At 40.6% G+C, this 20,783-nt stretch overlaps 1 protein-coding gene across 1 annotated transcript in view; it reads left to right on the top strand.

The window, feature by feature from the left end:
* LOC307111802 (testis-specific gene 10 protein-like) overlaps positions 1 to 20,783 on the top strand; it is a 150,831-nt gene that overhangs the window by 106,598 nt on the left and 23,450 nt on the right. Inside the window, exon 16 of the mRNA XM_079791903.1 lies at positions 6,339 to 6,548. Within this exon, the coding sequence (XP_079648029.1) occupies positions 6,339 to 6,548 (210 nt within the window). The remainder of the gene's footprint in view (positions 1 to 6,338; positions 6,549 to 20,783) is intronic.

The following is a 20,783-nucleotide window of genomic DNA, read 5'->3' as shown; positions in this document are numbered from 1 at the left end:
TAAAAAGGTGAAAATCGTAATGTAATAATTAAAAAGGTGAGGAAAAAGAAAAAAATTAGTTTCTTAAGTAAAAGATGCAAAAAATGAAAATAAAAAAATTAGAATAAAAAAATTGAAAAAAGAATTTAAAATTAAAAAATAGGAAGACTAAAATGTGCAGTAGCGGCTGTCATTCACTTCCTCTATTATTCTGTTTGGTATGCCTGTTTCCCAGTCTGGGCGGTATTTCAGTTCAGCTTCGTTCCACTGCTTCTCAGTGTTGTAAGCCAGTCCTGCTTTTTAAGCCGGCCTTGTCTTAATTTCTCGTATTTATTTTTGATTACACCAGAGACAATTAGCGTTTCAGCCCCTGGGTGGCAGTGTTTCTGAATTGACTTCCGGGCCTCTCTAGCTTTTTTTTTTTTTTTTTCCCCTCTATGGCACTCACTACCGGTTTGTGGAGGTGTGCCCCTCAGAGCTGCCTCTCCGATGGTCACACTCAGCTCTGTTCCCAGGTTCCGAAAAAACAACTTCCCCCTGCAGTCTTTCAGGGTTTTTTCACCTGGGTTTTCCTATGTATTGGGCATAGTAATCAGAGTCGGAAAGAGCCCAAGTGTGCGGACAGTGGGTCTGTGCGCCAGACTAAGGAGCCCGCACTCCTTTGAAAATTCTTAGTCTGACCCTCCTCGTCAGATTAAAATGAGTTGCTTTTAAGAGGTCACTTCTGTTGGCAGCTCAGAGGACCCCCTTCCACCTTCAGGGATCACGGCAGCTCCAACTGCCTCCGATTTTTCTAGGCACAGACCTCCCGGTTCCTGCCGGTCCTGCGGTTCGCGTGCTTCCCTCCCACCGCAGGGATTAGAAACCACACCTTATTTCAGGTGAAATCTGACCTTTTCGTGGTGCAGTGAAGTGTTCCTTTGAATCCGAATGTTTGCGCCGATAGGGGACCGGTGTTCTGGTGCTCGCAGCTGTTCAGTGTTTGCAGTTGTCGCGGAAAGTCAGGTTTCCAATACAATCCTCCTTTCCTTGCAAGACGGCGAGGCGCCCGGTGAGCCCACAGCTCCGGGAGGGGACCCAGCCCCTGTGGGTGCTGCACGGTCAGGGGAAACCTGCCCAGCACTCCCCCGCCTTCTCCTGGAGTTTAGCTGTCCCTTGGCTTGCCAATATACAATCCCCCTGCGAACCTCTGTTGCTCCTACTCTCCGCCCCAGGACCAGACTCCAAACACGACTCTATTCCGTCGCCAATTTTTTCCCCTCGAGCTGTCTTGTTGGCCTCAATGGCACAGTCTTCCAGGTCATCTGAGCTCTGTGCTCCAGCAATGTTTCTTATTGTTTATGTGAAACCCCTGTTGTAGTTGTGTCCCGAATGCTGTTGGTCCTTTCGTGAGTGGAGTTAGCCCTTCAGGCTGGGTTGCTGTAAGGGTAAACCTCAATCACTGAGTATGAGTCGCTGTGCAGAGGCTTCCCCCTGAGGCAGAGTTGTTCCCAGCAGATTCTGGTGCCTGTCATAATACCCCTTTGGGTGTACTGCTTGTGTGGCTAGTTGTGTCGAGCTTTGGTGTGGTCTGAAGCCCACCATTGATTATGTTCGTTCTGGGTCCACTTGGTGGGGTTAAGGTACAGATTGCTACCAGTTGTTATGTGTATTTGGCCTTAGGCTACCTGTCTGTAGCTACCACACTGTTCATTGTTTGTGTCTGCATCTACTAGACCTGAGTGTGCATGGGAAGAGCCGATCTGTATGAAAAGATTGGCTTCTTTCAGCTTAGAGCTGGTGGCAAATCTGTAAAAGGACTGAGGCTCCCTTAGGTCTGTCTCCACCTGTCAGCTACTCTGCTTTTTCCTGAGGTTGCCTGGTCTTTCTCCAGACACATCCAAAGAGAAACTGTAGGATGAGCCCAGGCTGGCCGAGAAAGGGCTAGTGGGTCCCCTTCTTGGGGATCATGCAGTCAGGCACTCGATGAGGGGAAAGTGGCCCCTGCTTCAAAGCCAAATCCCTCAGTCTTTGCTAGAGGTCTAACTCTAGTTCAGGTTGGGTACAGCCAGCCGTCCACCCTACAGGAGCAAGCTCAGATGCCCTGGGCTCCAGGGGATAGATTAAAAGAGTCTCCCATTGAGGATGAAGCCAGCTCAGCCCATAGGAGGAGGCTAAGCACTTTGTCCTGGTCCCACAATAGACCCTGAGGGTCACATACTTCGAATGCCCTGCTCTGAACCGGGGCCCCCCCTTCTTCCTGGTGTAGTGCAGGCTGAATTCACAGGGGAGCTTAGATTTGCCTCCTCCACAACTCAGCCACACAGCCCAGCACTCGCCCATCTGGCTCCCAGACTAAAGCCTCTCCAGGAGACACAGTCTGAAAATCCCAGCTTTGCATGGTTCCCCAGCTCCCCACACCACTGAACTAAAAAGAATGGGGCCGGCCGAAGGACAGCTCTGCAAGACACGCCCATCTCTGTGCAGTTGCTCTCAGCAGGGTGGGGCCAAAAGCTCTGCAGGAGCTCCAAACCCAGCAGGTTGGGGCCCAAAATTCTAACCCGGCACAACTTGCCTGTGACACGAAACCCAGATGTGTGGGACAGGCTGAGTGGCTCAAGAGGTGTGGGGTGGTGTGCCAGCTGTGCACTCAAGGTAGGGGAGACTTGTCCTCTTTCCCAAGCCACACAGTTTAGTCACTGTCTAGATCTCCACCAAAAGCCTCCCCGCAAAATAGAGGGCCCCTTAAAGTCAGCAGCAGGGCATCATCACCAGCAGTTGGAGTCTGTCTGGAGCAAACACCCCAGGCTGGTGCCGTACCCTTAGGAGCGCTCTTTCCCTAAAAGGGCGTGGTCTGAGTCTCCCAGGCAGTCTAAATCCCCACGGATTCCCACTGCCTTGTGCTACATAGGCTTCTCTTTCTATCTCTGTAGCTCTGGATTGGGAATCCCTGCATGGGGTTGAAACCCATGCTCCCGGGGAGGGAGTCCTGCAGCCACGCCACACCTGCGTGAGGAGGCTCTCCCTTTCTGTGTCTGTGCCCTTCTCACCAGCCTCTACGTGGCTGCTTCTGTGCTCCTTGGTTATATATTTCAGATCAGCTAGCCTTCAACCGGTTTTGATTGCTCTGTAATGTAGCTATAAATCCAGTTTGGGACTGAGAGCAACTGGGTGCTTCCAGCTACTCCTCAGCCATCTGCGAATACTTTTTATATCCTTAAAAATTAATCATTACTGTTTTCCTTATTCTTTCAGTAAATGCTCATTTGTACCCACCCATATGTTTACAAAATTCTTTATCATTGCTTCTTACATTCTGTTTCTTCTTTCTAAGTCAAATTTTCTTTCTTCAAACTTTCTTTCTTTGATCTGTGAGTTGATTTTTTCAGTCTTTGTCTGAAAATGGCTTTATTTTACCCTCATTCTTATATATTAGTTTAGCTGAATAGAGAATTCAAGGTTAAGAGTTTTTCCCTCAGTAATGTTAAAAATAATTGTCTTATTTGTTGAGAAGTCTATTCTCATTGTAATTGTAATTCTTTATAAGTCTGTCTTTTGTCATTGGTTTCTTTTAAGGTATTCTCTTTTCTTTTGTGTGTTTTCACTGTTACATGTCTATGTTTGAATTTATTTTGGGGGAAAGTCTTTCGTTTTGTTCCACTTTTTCAGTCAGAGTTTCCATGCCTCTTATTAGTCTGGAAAATTCTCAGATGTTATTTCTTTGAATATTTTTTACTGTTTCCTTTAGCTTTTATAATACACTTTTTGAATCTTTTAGCCCAATTGTTTATTAATATTTTTATCCTAGGTTTCAGATGTTTATTTCTCTGTGCTGTGATCCATCATCTAGTTCATTCTTCCCTTTCAAGCTGTACCATTATGTTTTTTGATTCATTCATTAATTTTCATTTACTTTTTCTTTCTAAAAGTTCTATTTGATTCTTCTTCAAATAGAAGAGGAATGTTTTTAATTTTTCTTTAATGTCCTTTTTAAAATTTTCTTAATGCCTTTAAAACTTTTAAACATATTTTCCATGTCTTCTAAAATATTTTGTTCCATAATTTGAAGTTCTAGGATTCTGATCCTGCTATGTGCTCTGTTACTCGGATTCTCACTATTTGACTGTAATCTCCTCTTGAGAAGGACGTTTTTTTCTCCTATAGACTTGCATGGCCAGGGAGATGGGTGGGCTTCTTCAAACTTTATGTTGAAGGTTAGAATTTGAAATGTGTAGTGTAAAGTCCAACGTCAAATGTGAGTGAAAGTAGACTTGAGGTTTCAGTTTCTTACAGAAGACATCTTTCCCCATACCCAGAGACTAGGTCAAGATAAATTTTTGTTTGTATCTCTGTGAGGTTGAGTGGATTTTTTTTTCCCTCTGGAGCCACCTCTCAATCGTCCCAAATTATGTACAGGTCTCAGTTCCAACTCTCCATTAATTCTGCATTCTTGTCTCCTATCCTTGCTAGAATGTTGAAATGTAAGTCATTCACTGTTAGTGGCTCTTTCTACCCCCAGCTCTTAGCTTTAGGCTTTCATTTGCTTCCTGCTCTGGCTTTGTTTTCTCTTTGTTTTTGGCATGTGAGAATTTTTCGTTCTTCCTTGAAAGCTCATCTATGAATTACAAAAATCCTTTTTGTTCTATTTTATCTTAGCCTTTAAAAGGTTTTCCTCTTAATCACTACCTTACTGGAATCTGAAACATAACAGAGTGACCTTTTCCAAACAAAACTAATTGCATCATCTCCCTCTGTAGACCTTTCAGTGGATAAAGACCTAATTTTTAACCCACTGACTAGACTCTGTCTTGTATACCTTTTCAATTGCATCCCCTCTCACTCTTCCCTGTGGTCTCCGGGCTCCAGCCATACTGGCCTCCCTCTCTTCTTGGAGCGTGTCATTTCCCTCCTTTCACACACGCCCTCCAAAGCTTTGCCCTTAGCGTTCCTGACTTGGAAAGATGCTCTCTCCAACACACACTGAATACATCTGCTCACCTTGCAGATCTCATTCACCTCAACTGTCATTTGCTCAGGAAAACCTCTCCTGACTCTCAGTTTAATTCATGTTCCTTTATTACACACTCCTTTCTCTAGAAGTGTTAGCTTAATATGTATTAATATATTCATTTGTTTATTTGATTTATGCATGACTCCCCCACAGTCAGAAAGCCTTATGAGAGCAGAGACCATTTTGTTTATCATTGGTATGCATCTAAGCACATTGACTGAAACGTAAAATATACAATAAATATAGAATGGATGGATAGATTATTTAAAGAATAAATGAGAAATAGAGTGAGTGAGGAAGGAAGGGAAGGAGAAAGGTAGGAGTGAATTGTGACCAAATAATTTATTCCAGGAGCAATTTTTGTGTACTTTGTACTTGTAAAAGCAGAAAAGTGTCTTAATTGCCTCTCAGTTTTGTTATCTTCACATAATAACAAATACTTCTCTATAGGTGGCAGTGTAATTAAGATTTTTTTTTTCTGGAAAAAAAAGGGAGGGCATTATCTTGAATGTTGAAAACATTTATATAACTTGAATCTCATATTACCAGTTTTTTGTTAATCCTCACCCAAAGATACTTTTTCCATTGGTTTTATCCATTGAAGGGAGGGACAAGGATAGGAGGGAGAGAGAGAGAGAGAGAGAGAAATATCGATGAGAGAGAGTCACATCAATTGGTTGCCTCCTGCATGCACCCCGACTGGGGCCAGGGATCAAACCTGCAACCCATGTACCTGCCCTTGACTGGGAACCAAACCTGCAACCCTTTGAGCCATTGCTCTAACCACTGAGCATCGTTGACCAGGGCTCACATTATCGTTTTTAAAACATGCTCTTATTCCTCATAATGGATGTCTTCTTAATTTATACTTGCCCGGAGTCTTGTTTCCTCAGGCACGAGTAAGTGCTAGAGAGTTGTCATCTCATTTTACAATATTGTTGATATCAACAGAACCTTTAAGAATTGGAAAATGGGTATTGTGAGTGTAATAGTGGCTAATGTTTTCTTTGTCACTTGTTGTTAAAGACAACAATATTTATATTATAGAATAATTGAAACTGTGGCAAATATGGACAGAACTATAGATAAAACATGTATATATTTCAACCAGCTTTGGGGCTGAGACTTCTAAGTGGGAAAAGTTGTTTTCCAAATATGACCAGTTGACCACCTTACTCATGGACTTTGGGTATAGAAACTTGAAACCCAAATTTATGTGTCAGAGTGTTTTGTACATCCATTACAACCTGTAGTATCTAAAATTCCTTATAATGTAAGTGTACTATCGTTAAAAGATGTGCCCCATTTTATGTTCCATGTTGTAGTTTTTTCCAAATTAAAAACTATAATAATAATTTTGTCTTTGTAGCACTTGAATGCAGAAAGGTCTTACAAGGCCCAGATTTGTACGTTGCATAAATCTCTTGTGAAGATGGAAGAGGAGCTTCAGAAGGTTCAGTTTGAAAAGGTGTCTGCCCTTGCAGACTTGTCTTCCACAAGGGAACTTTGTATTAAACTTGACGCAAGCAAAGACCTTCTTAATCAGCAGCTGATTGCTAAAGATCAAGAAATTGAAATGGTATGTAGTGCATTTAAAATGTTTTATTTTTTTATATTTCTAGTATATAAAATTACTATAGGATTAGAAAAAAGTTCTGTTTTTAATACTATATCAAGCCTGTTTTCACCTTTAGATTTCTTTTTTAAGTCCCAGAGATTAACTTCACAGCTATATTCCAACAATTCAAGTAAGTAACATAACTCTTCCTCTGAGCGTTTAATTTATGTTTACTTTTGGCTAGAAGAATTATAAAACACCTTTACATACCAATCAGTAAAGAACCACGAGGTTGAGGTCTATCCAGCTAAATTATAACTTTAATGACATTATTTTAAGCTAAATTTATTTACTAATTGGGTTCTTTTAAACTGTAATTCATTTGATTATATCTACCATGTGCCTGACATTGTGCTTGCCATTATGACTATAATGTTCAAAAGATTACAGGCCCCTATTCTCAAGGACCTTTCAGTATTGACATTGGGATGAATGTTATACTAATAAGAAATACTCACGGTTTTAGAGAGGGAGTTCCTGTTCAGCCTGTGGTGTCAGGAGGGAGTGGACATACTAATGAGCACAGAAGAGATGAGGTGTTTCATTCAGAGGGAACAACAACATAGGGAATGTATGAAGGTAAAAGCGATTTCTTGAGTGAATAGTAAGTAATTTTCAATGGCCAGTGTAGCATGCATGGGTGAAAATGGCTGGAGATGCATCTGGAGAGAGAGACGGAACTCAGATCTTAAAGTATATGTATACAAGTTGCATAGTGTAACTGAAGAATTAACAAATTTTGGTCATGTGTACATTTCTGTTATTTTCCAATCCTATTGAAATTTTAGTTTTCTTAGTCTACTGTTTGTTAGGAGAATATGTTGCATTTGAGAATCATGTAGCTAGCTCTGGTTTCTGTAAGAATTTACTGTTTATATTTTATGAATGAAGTATATGCCAGTATTGTCAGACTCTTCCTTTAATTATTTTTTATTTTAGCAAAAACATTTTAATGATGAAAGTAACTCATACTCACTGTAAAAATTTAAATAATGTGTCCTTAATTTTTTCTTTAAAAATACTTTTTACTTGGTATTTTCAAATTAGAAAAATAATACATGTAATAATTGAAAAATTCGTTATTTGTAGTTCTGTTTTTTCTTTTCTTTTTTTATAATAGCTATCCTAATAGTTGTTAAGTGGTCAGGCTAATGCTCATTGCATTTAAAAATACTCCTGACAAACTTTTTGCCTTGAAATTTAATTATTTATGTTTATATGTTTTTTTCCTATAATCTTATATAATAAAAGCCTAATATGCTAAGTGTCTAGTCGTCTGATCGTCCATTCAACCCATCAAAGTGTAATGATATGCTAAGGCCACTCAACCACTCACTATGATGTGCACTGACCACCAGGGGGCAGACAGTCAACCAGTCACTATGATGTGTACTGGCCACCAGGAGGCAGATGCTCTGAGGTTAGCTTGCTGCTGGGGTCTGGCCAATCGGGACTGAGCAAGATGGGCCGGACATGCCCTGGATCCCTCCTACGGTCCCTCCCCGGCTGGCCAACCTCCCCAGCCCTGATGGTGCACTGGTGGGGTCCCTTGGCCCTGCCTGCGCCCTCTCATAATCCGAGACCCCTCAGGGGATGTCGGAGAGCCAGTTTTGGCCCGATCCCACAGGCCAGGCTGAGGGACCCCACAAATTTGTGCACCAGGCCTCTAGTAAGCTATAATTTCAAGGGCAAGGACCATCTTACTTATCTTTGTATTTCTTTTCTTTTTTGTTAATTCTCACTGGAGGATATTTTTTCTTTTTCCATTTTTTTTTTTTTTTTTTTTTTTTTAGAAAGAGTGAAAGGAAAGGAGGGAGGGAGAGAGAAAGAAACATCGGTTTGAGAGAGATACATCAATTGGTTGCCTCCCACACGCATCCCAACCAGGACCGGCGATTGAACCTGTAACCTTTAGGAGTGCAGGCCAGTGCTCCAACCACTGAGCCACAATGGCCCGGGCATCTTTGTATTTCTTTATCTGTATTATGTTCTCAGTAGACACAAATACTTTTTAAATTTTATTGTAGTGACCTTGGTTAATAAAATTATATAGGTTTCAAATGTACAATTCTATGATATAGCATTTCTATATTGCATTGTGTGCCCACCACCCAAAGTCAAATCTTCTTCTGTCACCATATGTTTGATCCCCTTTACTCTTTACTATTCCCCAATCCCCTTCCCTCTGGTAACCACCATACTGTTGTCTGTGTCTATACGTTTGTGTTTGTTTTTCTTATTTATTCATTTGTTGCTTTCAGTTTTATATCCCACATATGAGAGTAATAATATGGTTCTTGACTTTTTCTGTCTGACTTATTTTGCTTAGCATGATATTCTCAAGGTCCATCCATGTTGTTGCAAATGGCAGTATTTCATCCTTCCTTATGGCTGAGTAGTATTTCATTGTGTATAGGTACCACATCATCTTTATCTAATCATCTAATTAAGGGCACTTCAGTTGTTTCAATGTCTTAGCCACCATCAGTAATGCTCCAGTGAACACAGGAGTGCATATATCTTTGCAAATAAATAATTTCAAATTTTTGTAGGTAGATACCCAGAAGAGGTATTGCTGGGTCATATGGTAACTCTATTCATAAGTTTTTGAGGAGCCTCCATACTACTTTTCATAGTGGCTGTACCAGTTTACATTCCTACCAGCAGTGAATGAGGGTTTCTTTTTCTCTACAATACTTTTTTTAAATTAAACTTTTGATTTTCAGATCACTGTAGATTCACATACAATTGTAAGATATAGTACAAAGACATCTTGTGTATCCTTTACCTGGTCTCCCCCAATGGTAACATCTTACAAAACTGTAGTAGAATATCACAATCAGGATGCTGACTGAGATTCAGGCAAGATTTTTTCCATTACAGGATCCATCATGTTGCCCTTTTGTAGTCCTATCTACTTTCCTCTTATCCCCAACCCCTCCTTAAAATCTGTTATCCATTTCTATAATTACAGTTATGTAACTTTTTTGGATTTTTTTTTTACTCTGCATAATTCTCTGAAGAGTCATCCAGGTTGTTCTGTGTATTAATAGTTCACTCCTTTTTATTGCTGAGTAGTATTCCATGCAGTTGGTGTAACACAGCATATTTAACCATTCACTGATTGAAGGACATCTGGGTTATTTCCAGTTTTTGGATCTTACAAAAAAAGTTGTTGTAAACATTTGTGTACAGGTTTTTGTAAACATAGGTCTTAATTTTTCTATAAATGCCCAGGAATGCAATTTTTTGTATTATATAATAGTTCCATGGTAAGTTTCTTACAAAAGTGCCAAACTATGTCCCCAAGTTTCTGTACCATTTTGCATTCCTACCAACAATGTATGAGTGATCCAGTTTTTCCACTTCCTTGTCAGCATTTGATATTGTCACTATTTTTTATTCTAGCCATTCTGATGTGTATAGTGCTATATCATCATCTATTTGTATTTCTTTAATGATACCTTTTTGTTGTGCTTATTTGCCATCTATCATCTTCAGTGAAATGTCTCTTTATATCTTTTGTCCATATTCTCATTGGATTATTTGCTTTTTTAGTGCTAGTATTGAGAGTTCTTTATATATTCTAGATTCTAGTTATTTTTCAGATATGTGGTTTGCAAATATTTTCTCCCACTATGTAGTTTGTATTTTCATCCTCTTATGAGGGTCTTTCTCAGAGCAAAAGTTTAAAAGTTTGATGAAGTACAATTTATAAATTTTTCTTTTATGGATTTACTTTTGGTTTTAAGTCTAAGAATTCTTTGCATAGTTCTAGGTCCCAAAGATTTTTGCTAGGTTTTATTTAAATTTTTTTCTTTATTGATTAAGGTATTACATATGTGTCCTTATCCCCCCATTGCCTCCCTACACCCCACTCATGCCCTCACCCCCCTAGTGTCTGTGTCCATTGGTTAGGCTTATATGTATGTATACAAGTCATTTGGTTTTGTGTTTCACATTTAATTTCCATTTTGAATTAATTTATGCATAAGGTGTAAGGTTTGGGTCGAGGTTCTTTTTAATGCCTGTAGGTGTCCAATTACTGTAGTACCATTTGTTGAAAAAGCTACCTCTCCTTCATTAAATTGATTTTGTACCTTAGTGAAGAATCAGTTGGATGTACTTGAGTGGGTCTGCTTCTTGGTTTTTTGTGTTGTTTTTTATTTTATTTTTATTGATCTGTACCTGTTTGTTCACCAGTAGCACACAATCTTAATTACTGTAGCTAATAATCTTTAAATCAGGTAGACAGATTTCATCCACTTTATTCTGCTTCTTCAGAATTGTCTTAGCTATTCTAGTTTTTTTGTCTTTCCATTTAAGTTTTAGAATAATTTGTCTATTTCTTCAAAAAATCTTGCTGAGATTTTAATAGGAATTGCATTAAATCTTTATAACAATTTGAGAAGAACTGACAACTTTACTATATTAAGACTTTTAATCCATGAACATGGTATGTCTTATTTAGATCTTATTTGATATATTTTGTTACTTTTGTGTAGTTTTCAGCATGTAAGTTCTATACATATTTTGTTAGATTTACACCTACAAAATACAAAGAATTTTTTGAGGTACAGTAAATGGTATTCTAGTTTAAATTCTGCTATCAATGTGTTCTTTGCCAGCATATAGAAGTATAATTGATTTTTGAACAATTATCTTATATCCTGTGACCTTGACAAACTCACTTATTACTTGTAGGAATTTTTCTGCAGATTACTTGGAATTTTATATATAGACAATTGTTTCACACACACACACACACACACACACACACACACCAAATATCTTATTTGCATTTCCATTATTTTGGATTTTTGTTATGGACAAATGAAGCAAAACCTTATTGATCCCTATTTTGTCAGGAATGAATTTACCCTATCTTGGGTTTATTAATTGGGAATGGAGCACAAATTCACTCTTTTCTCATATACTCTCTAAATATATCTTGATTTTCTTCTATAGACAATTATGCTATCTGAACATAAGGACAGTTTTATTTTTTCCTTTCCAGTCCTTATGGCTTTTCTTGCCCTTTTGCACTGGTTAGTAGTTTAGTGCTAGTTTAACAATAGTGGTGAAAGTAGACCTATCCTTGCCTTCTTCAAATCTTAGGGGAATAGTATTCAATCTTTTACTATTATCTGTAGGATTTCGTAGATGCTCTTGATCAAGGTCTGGAATATTTTCTCTATTCCTATATTTCTGAGAGTTTTGTAATGAATGGATGTTGAATTTTTGTCAAATGCTCCTTCTGCATCAGATAATATGCTCATGTGATTTTTCTCCTTTAAATCTGGCAATTCTGGGTTCCTTTATTCTTTTCTTTAATTAAAGAAATTAGCTATTTGGTAGTCATATTTTTCCCAGCTGGTTATTAATTTTTTGGGGTGGTGGGCTTTTTGTTGTTTGTCTTTATTTCTGTGCAGAAGTTTTAAATTCTGTCATTAAATGTATTAATCATTGAAAAAAATTTTTTCTCCTTTAGTTTGTTGATATGATAGATTACATTGATTTATTTTTAATATTGAATCAGCCTGCATCCCTGGAAATACTCAGATAATTTTAAATGAGAAGTTGAGGTTAAAGGCAAAAGATCTGTATCTTTGCCTTCATTTCCCAATAAAAATTATTTAAAGCGCTGGAATAAGCAATTTTATAATGCTTTACAGTCTTAATTATCTTTTTCTTTTTTATTTTCATCCTTTTTATTGAATTTACTAGAAGCCCGGTGCATGAAATTCGTGCACGGCGGGGGGTTGACCCTCAGCCCAGCCTGTACCCTTTCCAATCTGGGACATCCCTCTCACAATCCAGAACTGCTGGCTCCCAACTGCTTGCCTGCCTGCCTTCCTGATTGCCCCTAACCGCTTCTGCCTGCCAGCCTGATCACCCCCTAACCACTCCGCTGCCAGCCTGGTTGATGCTTAACTGCTCCCCTGCCAGCCTGTTTGCCCCCAACTTCCCTCCTCTGCCAGCCTGGTCACCCCTAACTGCCCTCTCCTGCAGGGTTGATCACCTCCAACTGCCCTCCCTTGCAAGCCTGGTCCCTCTCAAATGCCCTCCCTTGCAGGCCGGGTGCCTCCCAACTGCCCTCTCCTGCTGGCCATCTTGTAGTGGCCATCTTGTGTCCACATGGGGGCAGGATCTTTGACCACATGGGGGCAGCTATATTGTGTGTTGCAGTGATGATCAATCTGTATATTACTCTTTTATTAGATAGGATAGAGGCCTGGTGCACGGGTGGGGGCCAGCTGGTTTGCCCTGAAGGGTGTCACAGATAAGGGTGGGGGTTCCCTTGGGGTGTGGGGTGGCCTGAGCGAGGGGCCTGTGGTGGTTTGCAGGCTGGCCATGCCCCCTGGCAACCCAAGGGGAGGCCCTGGTATCTGGAATTTATTTTCCTTCTACAATTGAAACTTTGTAGCCTGGGGCGGCAGCCATTTCTGGGGCGGCAGCCATTTCTGTGGCAGTTAATTCACTTTCTACAATTGAAACTTTGTAGCCTTAAGCGGGTGAGCCCAGCCAGGGTGTGCGGAAAGCTTTGCTTCCCCTGTTGCCGCCGGCAACCCTGGCCTGCTCTCTCAAGCTCCATTCTGCCGCCATTTGTTTGAATTTGTTTACCTTCTATAATTGAAACTTTGTAGCTTGAGTGGAGGCTTAGGCCTGCAACGGCTATGGAAAGCTTGGCTTGCTCTGTTACCTAGGAAACCTTGCTCTCTGTGGCTGTAGCCATCTTGGTTTGGGTTAATTTGGATACTCGCCCTGATTGGCTGGTGGACATGGCTTATGTAGTGGAGTGATGGTTAATTTGCATATTACCATTTTATTAGAGAGGATTGGGGGTTACATTATTTGTAAGAAATTATACATGTTTCAGGTGCACAATTCTGCAACACATCATCTGTACACAGTATTGTGTGTTCACCACCCCAAGTCAGGTCTCTGTCCATCACTATTTATCACCCTTATAACCTCCTACACCTCTCTCCACCCCACTGCCTGCTGGAAACTATCACACTGTTGTCATTGTCCATGAGTTTTTCCTTTCTCTCTCTCTCTCTCTCTCTCTCTCTCTCTCTCTCTCTCTCTCTCCCTCGCTCGCTCTTTTTCCCCTCAATCCCTCCACCCTCCCAGCCCCACACCCTCAGCCCCTCAACAGTTGTCAACCTGCTACCTATCTATCTAGATTCTGTCACTATTTTGCTTGTTAGTTCATTTTGTTAATTAGATTCCATATGTCTACTTGTATTTCTCTGACTGTCTTATTTCACTGAGCATAATGCTCTCAGATCCATCCATGCTATCACAAAGTGAAAGATTTCCTTCTTTTAATAGTCAAGTAGTATTCCAATGTGTAAATGTACCACAGCTTTTATATCCACTCTTGTGCTGATGGACACTTGGACTGCTTCTAAATTTTGGCTATTATAAATGATGCTGAAATGAACATAGGGGTTAATATATTCATTGAAATCAATGTCTCTGGTTTCTTGGGCTATATTCCCTGAAGTGGAATTGCTATGTCGTAAGGCAATTCCATTTAATTTTTAAAAAAATTCTTTATTGTTTAAAGTATTGTGTCTCCTTTTTCCCCCATTGACCTCTCCCTGGCCCCACCCAGATGCCCTCACCCCGCTAATGTCTTGTGTCTATTCATTATGCTCATATGCATGCATACAAGTCCTTTGGTTGATCTTACTCTCTTCCCCCCTGACCCTCCCCTGCCTTCCCTCTGAGGTTTGATGGTCTGTTCGATGCTTCTCTGTCTCTAGATCTATATTTTTTCATCAGTTTATGTTGCTCATTATATTCCACAAATGAGTGAGATCATGTGATGTTTATCTTTCTCTGCCTGGATTATTTCACTTAGTATAATGCTCTCCAGGTCCATCCATGCTGTTGTGAATGGTAAGAGTTCTTTCCGTTTTACAGCAGCATAGTATTCCATTGTGTAGATGTACTGCAGTCTTTTAATCTACTCATCTGCTGATGGGCACTTAGGCTGTTTCCAAATCTTAGCTATTGTAAATTGTGCTGCTATGAACATAGGGCTGCATATATCCTTTCTGGTTGGTGTTTCTGATTTCTTGGGATATATTCCTAGAAGTGGAATCACTGGGTCAAATGGGAGTTCCATATTTAGTTTTTTGAGGAAACTCCATACTGTTTTTCCATAGTGGCTGCACCAGTCTGCATTCCCACCAGCAGTGCACGAGGGTTCCTTTTTCTCCACATTCTCGCCAGCACTTGTTTGTTGATTTATTGATGATAGCCATTCTTACAGGGTTAACGTGATTTCTCATTGTGGTTTTAATTTCCATTTATCTAATGATTAGTGACATTAAGCATCTTTTCATATGTCTATTTGCCATCTGTATGTTCTCTTTAGAGAAGTGTCTGTTCAAGTCCTTTGACCATTTTTTTTTAATTGGATTGTTTGTGTTTTTGGTGTTGAGTTTTATTTATTTACTTATTGAATTTACAACAGATGCATTTTTTAAATGTTTAAAATAATAATATTTTTTATTTTTCAGTAAGAATTGAGGTACAGTATAGTTTCAGTTGCACAACCCAGTGATTGGACATTTATATAGCTTACAAAATGATCATCCAATAAATCTAGTACTATCTAACACCATATATAGTTACATAGTTATTATAATACTAGTGGCCCAGTGCACAAAATTTGTGCATGGGGCAGGGGTGTCCCTCAGCCCAGCCTGCACCTTCTCCAATCTTGGACCCTTCGGGGGATGTCCAATTGGGACCGCTGGCTCCTAACCACTCTCCTGCCTGCCTGCCTGCCTGCCTGATTGACCCCTAACTGCTCCCCTGCTGGCCTGATTGATGCCTAACTGCCCTCCCCTGCTGGCCTGATCACCCCCAAGGCTTTTATTAGTATAGATATGAACCTTCACAGAAAATTTCACTAACCCTGCTTTATAATAAGTGCTTGACAGTTATATCATTGGGCCAGACACCAAAATTTCCTTTCTTTGAATAGTGGAGGGAATAATTGTCTTATCTTTAAGTTACCCTGAACATCAAATGAGATAATGACTTAGAAAAGTATAAAAGCACCATATAAAGACAACTGTGTTTTTCATGTACTGAAAAGACAATAAAGTAGTAAAATGAAAAACACTATTTTTATTCTCCCCCTTCATTCCTTTACAGCCTTTATTTAAACTTTGAAATTTATAAAAAATTCACTCCTATTTTCATTTCTTTACATTCAATATTATTTTGTATTAGTTTCAGGTTTTATATTAGTTACAGAATAGTGATTAAACAATCATATACTTTACAAAGTGTTCCCCGATATTTCCAGTACCCACCTGGCATCATACCGTCATTACAACACTATTGACTATATTCTCTATTTAAGTGACAATAGGTTTACAGGTTCCTTCCAATATTTCTTTTGTGTTGGCTCGCCTTTCCTTTTCTTTCTCACTTCTTCCCTCATTTTATTCATATAGTATTTCAATTGGCCCTCAAAGCTCCGTGAAGGCACTGGGACACGTTTAATCCATTTTACAGACAAGGAAACTGAGGCCAATTCCAGTTGGCTGTGGAATTGGATTCAGCACGCAGGGAGACCTCACAACTGCGCTCTCCACCATTCCTAAGGGACTGCCATGGGGCAAACAGAACAAACCTCCTCATGAGGCTTCCGAGCTTCGTTCTCAAGCACCTCTTCATCATGGGTGCTCCACATTCTTTCCTCTCCCCCACCACCTCATTCTCTACTGCCCCCCCTTCTGGGGAGCAGGTGGTAGGTTTTGCACTCACTGTTCAGGCGCGGCCATGAGGCAGGGTGGGGCAGGAACTGGGGGCGGGGTGGGCGTGGGTTTGGGCCAAGGCGGAGCAGGAGTTGCAGCCTCTCAAGTGCTCAGGCTGCAGTGAGGCCCCATTAGCATCGGGAGCTTCACCAAACCGCCACAGTGGGGTACCCGGCAGCGCAGCGCCCCTCCACTGAGGTGGCGCCTCCACTCAACCCCCGCCTCAGGGCTGCGGGTCCGCACCCCTCCGCCCGGGCACCCTTCCACGCCAGCAGTCATCGTCTCTTGTTTCCCACCAGGTCTACCCGTGTCTTGGAGCCACTGCAGAACCTCACTCTCTGTGGGCGAGGCAGATCCCTGCCCACCAGCCCCCTGCCCTGGCCTGAGCCCCCTCCGGTGCACCCTGCCTCAGTGCTGCTCTGCACCCCTTGGGCCTCCGGCCTCCTGGCCGGCCACTTTGCCGAAGCCTCGGTGCTTGCACGGGAGCCGCCCCTCAGGCGGAGGCCTGTCTGCGCACCTGTGGTCCCCCCCCCCCTCCTCGGCCATGGCTCCTGGCCAGCCACTTTGCCGAAGCTTCCACTTCTTTCAGGCACTCTTCTCAGACGCCCGGGAGCTTGGCTCCGGTGACCCCACCCCACTCGGCTCTCCCCCTCCCCCCCTCCCCTATCAGGACACTGCTGGGGCGCCGTGCTGCAGACAGCGTGGTCCTGGGGCAAGGGATGGGGGTGTGGGGAGCAGCTGCAGTAAAGTTTAGTAAACCCCAGATCGCGTTGGGATTTGGCTGCTGGCCGTGGGGGAGTCTGCCTGGGTGGGACAAAATCACGCTTAGACCCAGAGTGCCGCCAGCGGCCCCGCAGCCCCGCCCACCTTATGAATGGTCATGATGTGATGGTGTCCCAGGACAAATTTGCATATTCCTCCATTATACATATAGATTACTAGAGGCCCAGTGCACGAAATTTGTGCACTGTTAGGTTCCCTAGGCCTGGCCAGTGATCACATCCAATCTGTGGGGCAACAAGCGGGATGATCAGGGGCCCCCACTGACACCCGCCTTGGGCAGCCTGGGGTCTGTGGGCTGGGGGCAGCTCCTGCATCGAGTCTCTGCCCCCTGGTGGTCAGTGCGCATCATAGCGACCAGTCATTCCACCATTCGGTCGATTTTCATATTAAGCTTTTATTATATAGGATTGACTATATTTCCTATGACTATTCTGTACCTTCCAATTTGTACTTTTTAAAAATTCTTATTGTTGAAAGTATTACATATGTCCTCTTTACCCTCCCAACCCTCCCCCACCCCACAGCCCAGGCCTTCACTGCCTATTGTCTATGTCCATTGGTTATGCTTATATGATACAAGTTCTTTGGTTGATCTCTTAACCCCCCGATCCTTCCCCTGCCTTCTCTATGAGATTTGATGGCCTGTTCAATGCTTCCATGTCTCTGGATCTATTTTTGTTTATCATTTTGTGTTGTTCATTATATTCCAAAAATGAGTGAGATCATTTATTTTTCTCTAATTGGCTTATTTCACTTAGCATAATGCTCTCCAGGTCCATCCATGCTGTTGCAAATGGTAAGAGTTATTTCTTTTAACAGCACTGTAGTATTCCATTGTGTAGATGTACCAGTTTTTAATCTACTCATCTGCTGATGGGCACTTAGGCTGTTTCCAAATCTTAGCTATTGTAAATTGTGCTGCTATGAACATAGGGATGCATATTTCCTTTATGATTGGCGTTTCTGCTTTTTGGGATATATTCCTAGAAGTGGAATCACTGGGTCAAATGGGAGTTCCATATTTAATTTTTTGAGGAAACTCCATACTTTTTTTCACAGAGATTGCCCCAGTCTGCATTTCCACCAGCAGTGCGCAAGGATTCCTTTTTCTCCACATCCTCGCCAGCACTTGTCGTTTATTGATTTGTTGATGATAGCCATTCTGACAGGTGTGAGATGGTACCTCATTGTCGTTTTGATTTGCATCTTTTGGATGATTAGTGACTTTGAGCATGTTTTCATATGTCTCTTGGCCTTCCTCCTGTCTTCTTTCAAAAAGTATCTACTTAGGTCCATTGCTCATTTTTTGATTGGGTTGTTTATCTTCCTTTTGTTAAGTTGTATGAGTTCCCTGTAAATGTTGGTGATTAAACCCTTATCGGTGATAACATTGGCAAATATGTTCTCCAATGCAGTGGGCTTTCTTGTTGTTTTGTTGATGGTTTCTTTTGCTGTACAGAAGCTTTTAATTTTGATGTAGTTCCATTTGTTTATTTTCTCCTTAGTTTCCATTGTCCTACAAGATGTATCAGTAAACATATTGCTACCAGATATGTCTGATATTTTGCTGCCTATGTATTCTTCTAAGATTTTTATGGTTTCCCAACTTACATTTAAGTATTTTATACATTTTGAGTTTATTTTTGTGTATGGTGTAAGTTGGTGGTCTAGTTTCATTTTTTTGCATGTATCTGTCCAATTTTCCCAACACCATTTATTGAAGAGACTATCTTGACTCCATTGTATGCTCTTGCCTCCTTTGTCAAATATTAATTGAGCATAATGGCTTGGATTGATTTCTGGGTTCTCTGTTTGGTTCTATTGGTCTATCTGTCTGTTCTTATGCCAGTACCAGGCAGTTTTGAGAACAGTGGCTTTGTAATATAGCTTGAAATCTGGTATGGAGATCCCTCCAACTTTGTTCTTCTTTCTCAGGATCGCTGCAGCTATTCGGGGTCTTGTTTTATTCCATATAAATTTTTGGAGAGTTTGTTTTAGGTCTGTGAAATATGCTATTGATATTTTATGGGGATTGACTCTATAGATTGCTTTGGGTAGTATGGACATTTTAATGATGTTGATTATACCAATCCATGAACACGGTATTCTTCCACTTATATCTTCCTCTATCTCTTTTTTCAACATCCTTTAGTTTTCCGAGTACAGGTCTTTTACCTCCTTAGTTAAGTTTATTCCTAGGTATCTTAAATATTTTGTTACAATGTTAAATGGGATTATCTTTTTAGTTTCTCTTTCTGTGAGTTCATTATTGGTGTATAAAAATGCCATAGATTTCTGGTTGTCAATTTTGTATCCTGCTATGTTTATTAAATCTCATTTATTAAATCTCATAGTTTTTTGAAGGAGTCTTTAGGTTTTTCTATGTAATATCATGTCATTTGCGAAAAATGGCAGTTTTACTTCTTCTTTTCCAAATTGGATGCCTTTTATTTCTTCTTCTTTGTCTAATAACTATGGCTAGCACTTCCAGTACTGTGTCGAACAGGAGTAGTGAAAATGGGTGTCCCTATCTTGTTCCTGTTCTTAGGGGAAATGGTTTTAGTATTTGCCCATTGAGTATAATGTTGGCTATAGGTTTGTCATATAAGGCATTTATTATTTTGAGGTATGATCCTTCTCTTCCCACTTTGCTGAGAGTTTTTATCAAAACAGGTATTGAATTTTGTCAAATGCTTTTTCTGCATCAATTGATATGATCATGTGGTTTTTGTCTCTCAATTTGTTTACGTGATATATCACATTTATTGATTTGTGGATATGGTACCAGCCTTGCATCCCCGGAATAAATCCCACTTGGTCAAGGTGAATGATCTTTTTGATGTATTGCTGGATGTGATTTGCTAATATTATTTTGAGGATTTTGGCATCAGTGTTCATCAGGGATATTGGCCTGTAATTCTCTTTCTTTGTAGTGTCTTTATCTAGTTTTAGGATTAGAATAGTGTGGGCTTATAGAGAGCTTGGAAGTATTCCTTCCTCTTGAATTTTTTGGTATAGTCTGAGGAGGGTGGGTTTTAGTTCTTCTTTGAATGTTTGGTAAAACTCCCCTGTGTAAGTGGCAGGACCAGGGCTTTTGCTTGCTGGAAGGTTTTTGTTTACTGCTTCAATTTCATCAGTTGTTATCAGCCTATTCAGGTTTTCTGATTCTTCCTGATTGAGTTTTGGAAGATTTCATTTTTTCTAGGAATATGTCCATTTTGTCTAGGTTGTCCAGTTTGTTGGAATAGAGTTGTTCGAAGTATTTTTTTTTTTTTTACAATTCTTTGTATTTCTGTGGGGCTTGTTGTTACTTCACCTCTTTCAATTCTGATTTTGTTTATTTGGGTCCTCTCTCTTTGCTTCTTGGTGAGCCTGGCTAGAGGTTCATAAATCTTATTTATTCTTTCAAAGAACCAGCTCTTAATTCTATTGATCTTTTGTTTTATTTATTTGGTCTCTATGTCATTTATTTCCATTCTGATCTTTATTATTTTCTTCCGCCTACTAACTCTGGGATTTTCTTGTTGCTGTCTTTCTAATTCTTGAAGTTGTAGGGTTAGGTCATTTATTACCAGTTTTTCTTGTGGGTTTTTTTGTTTTGTTTTGTTTTTTAGGTAGGCCTGTA

Source organism: Cnephaeus nilssonii, assembly GCF_951640355.1.
Source record: "Cnephaeus nilssonii genome assembly, chromosome: 15".
NCBI classification, from domain to species: Eukaryota; Metazoa; Chordata; class Mammalia; order Chiroptera; family Vespertilionidae; genus Cnephaeus; species Cnephaeus nilssonii.
Note: the sequence above shows the minus strand (reverse complement) of the source record. Positions and strands in the feature narration are given on the sequence as shown.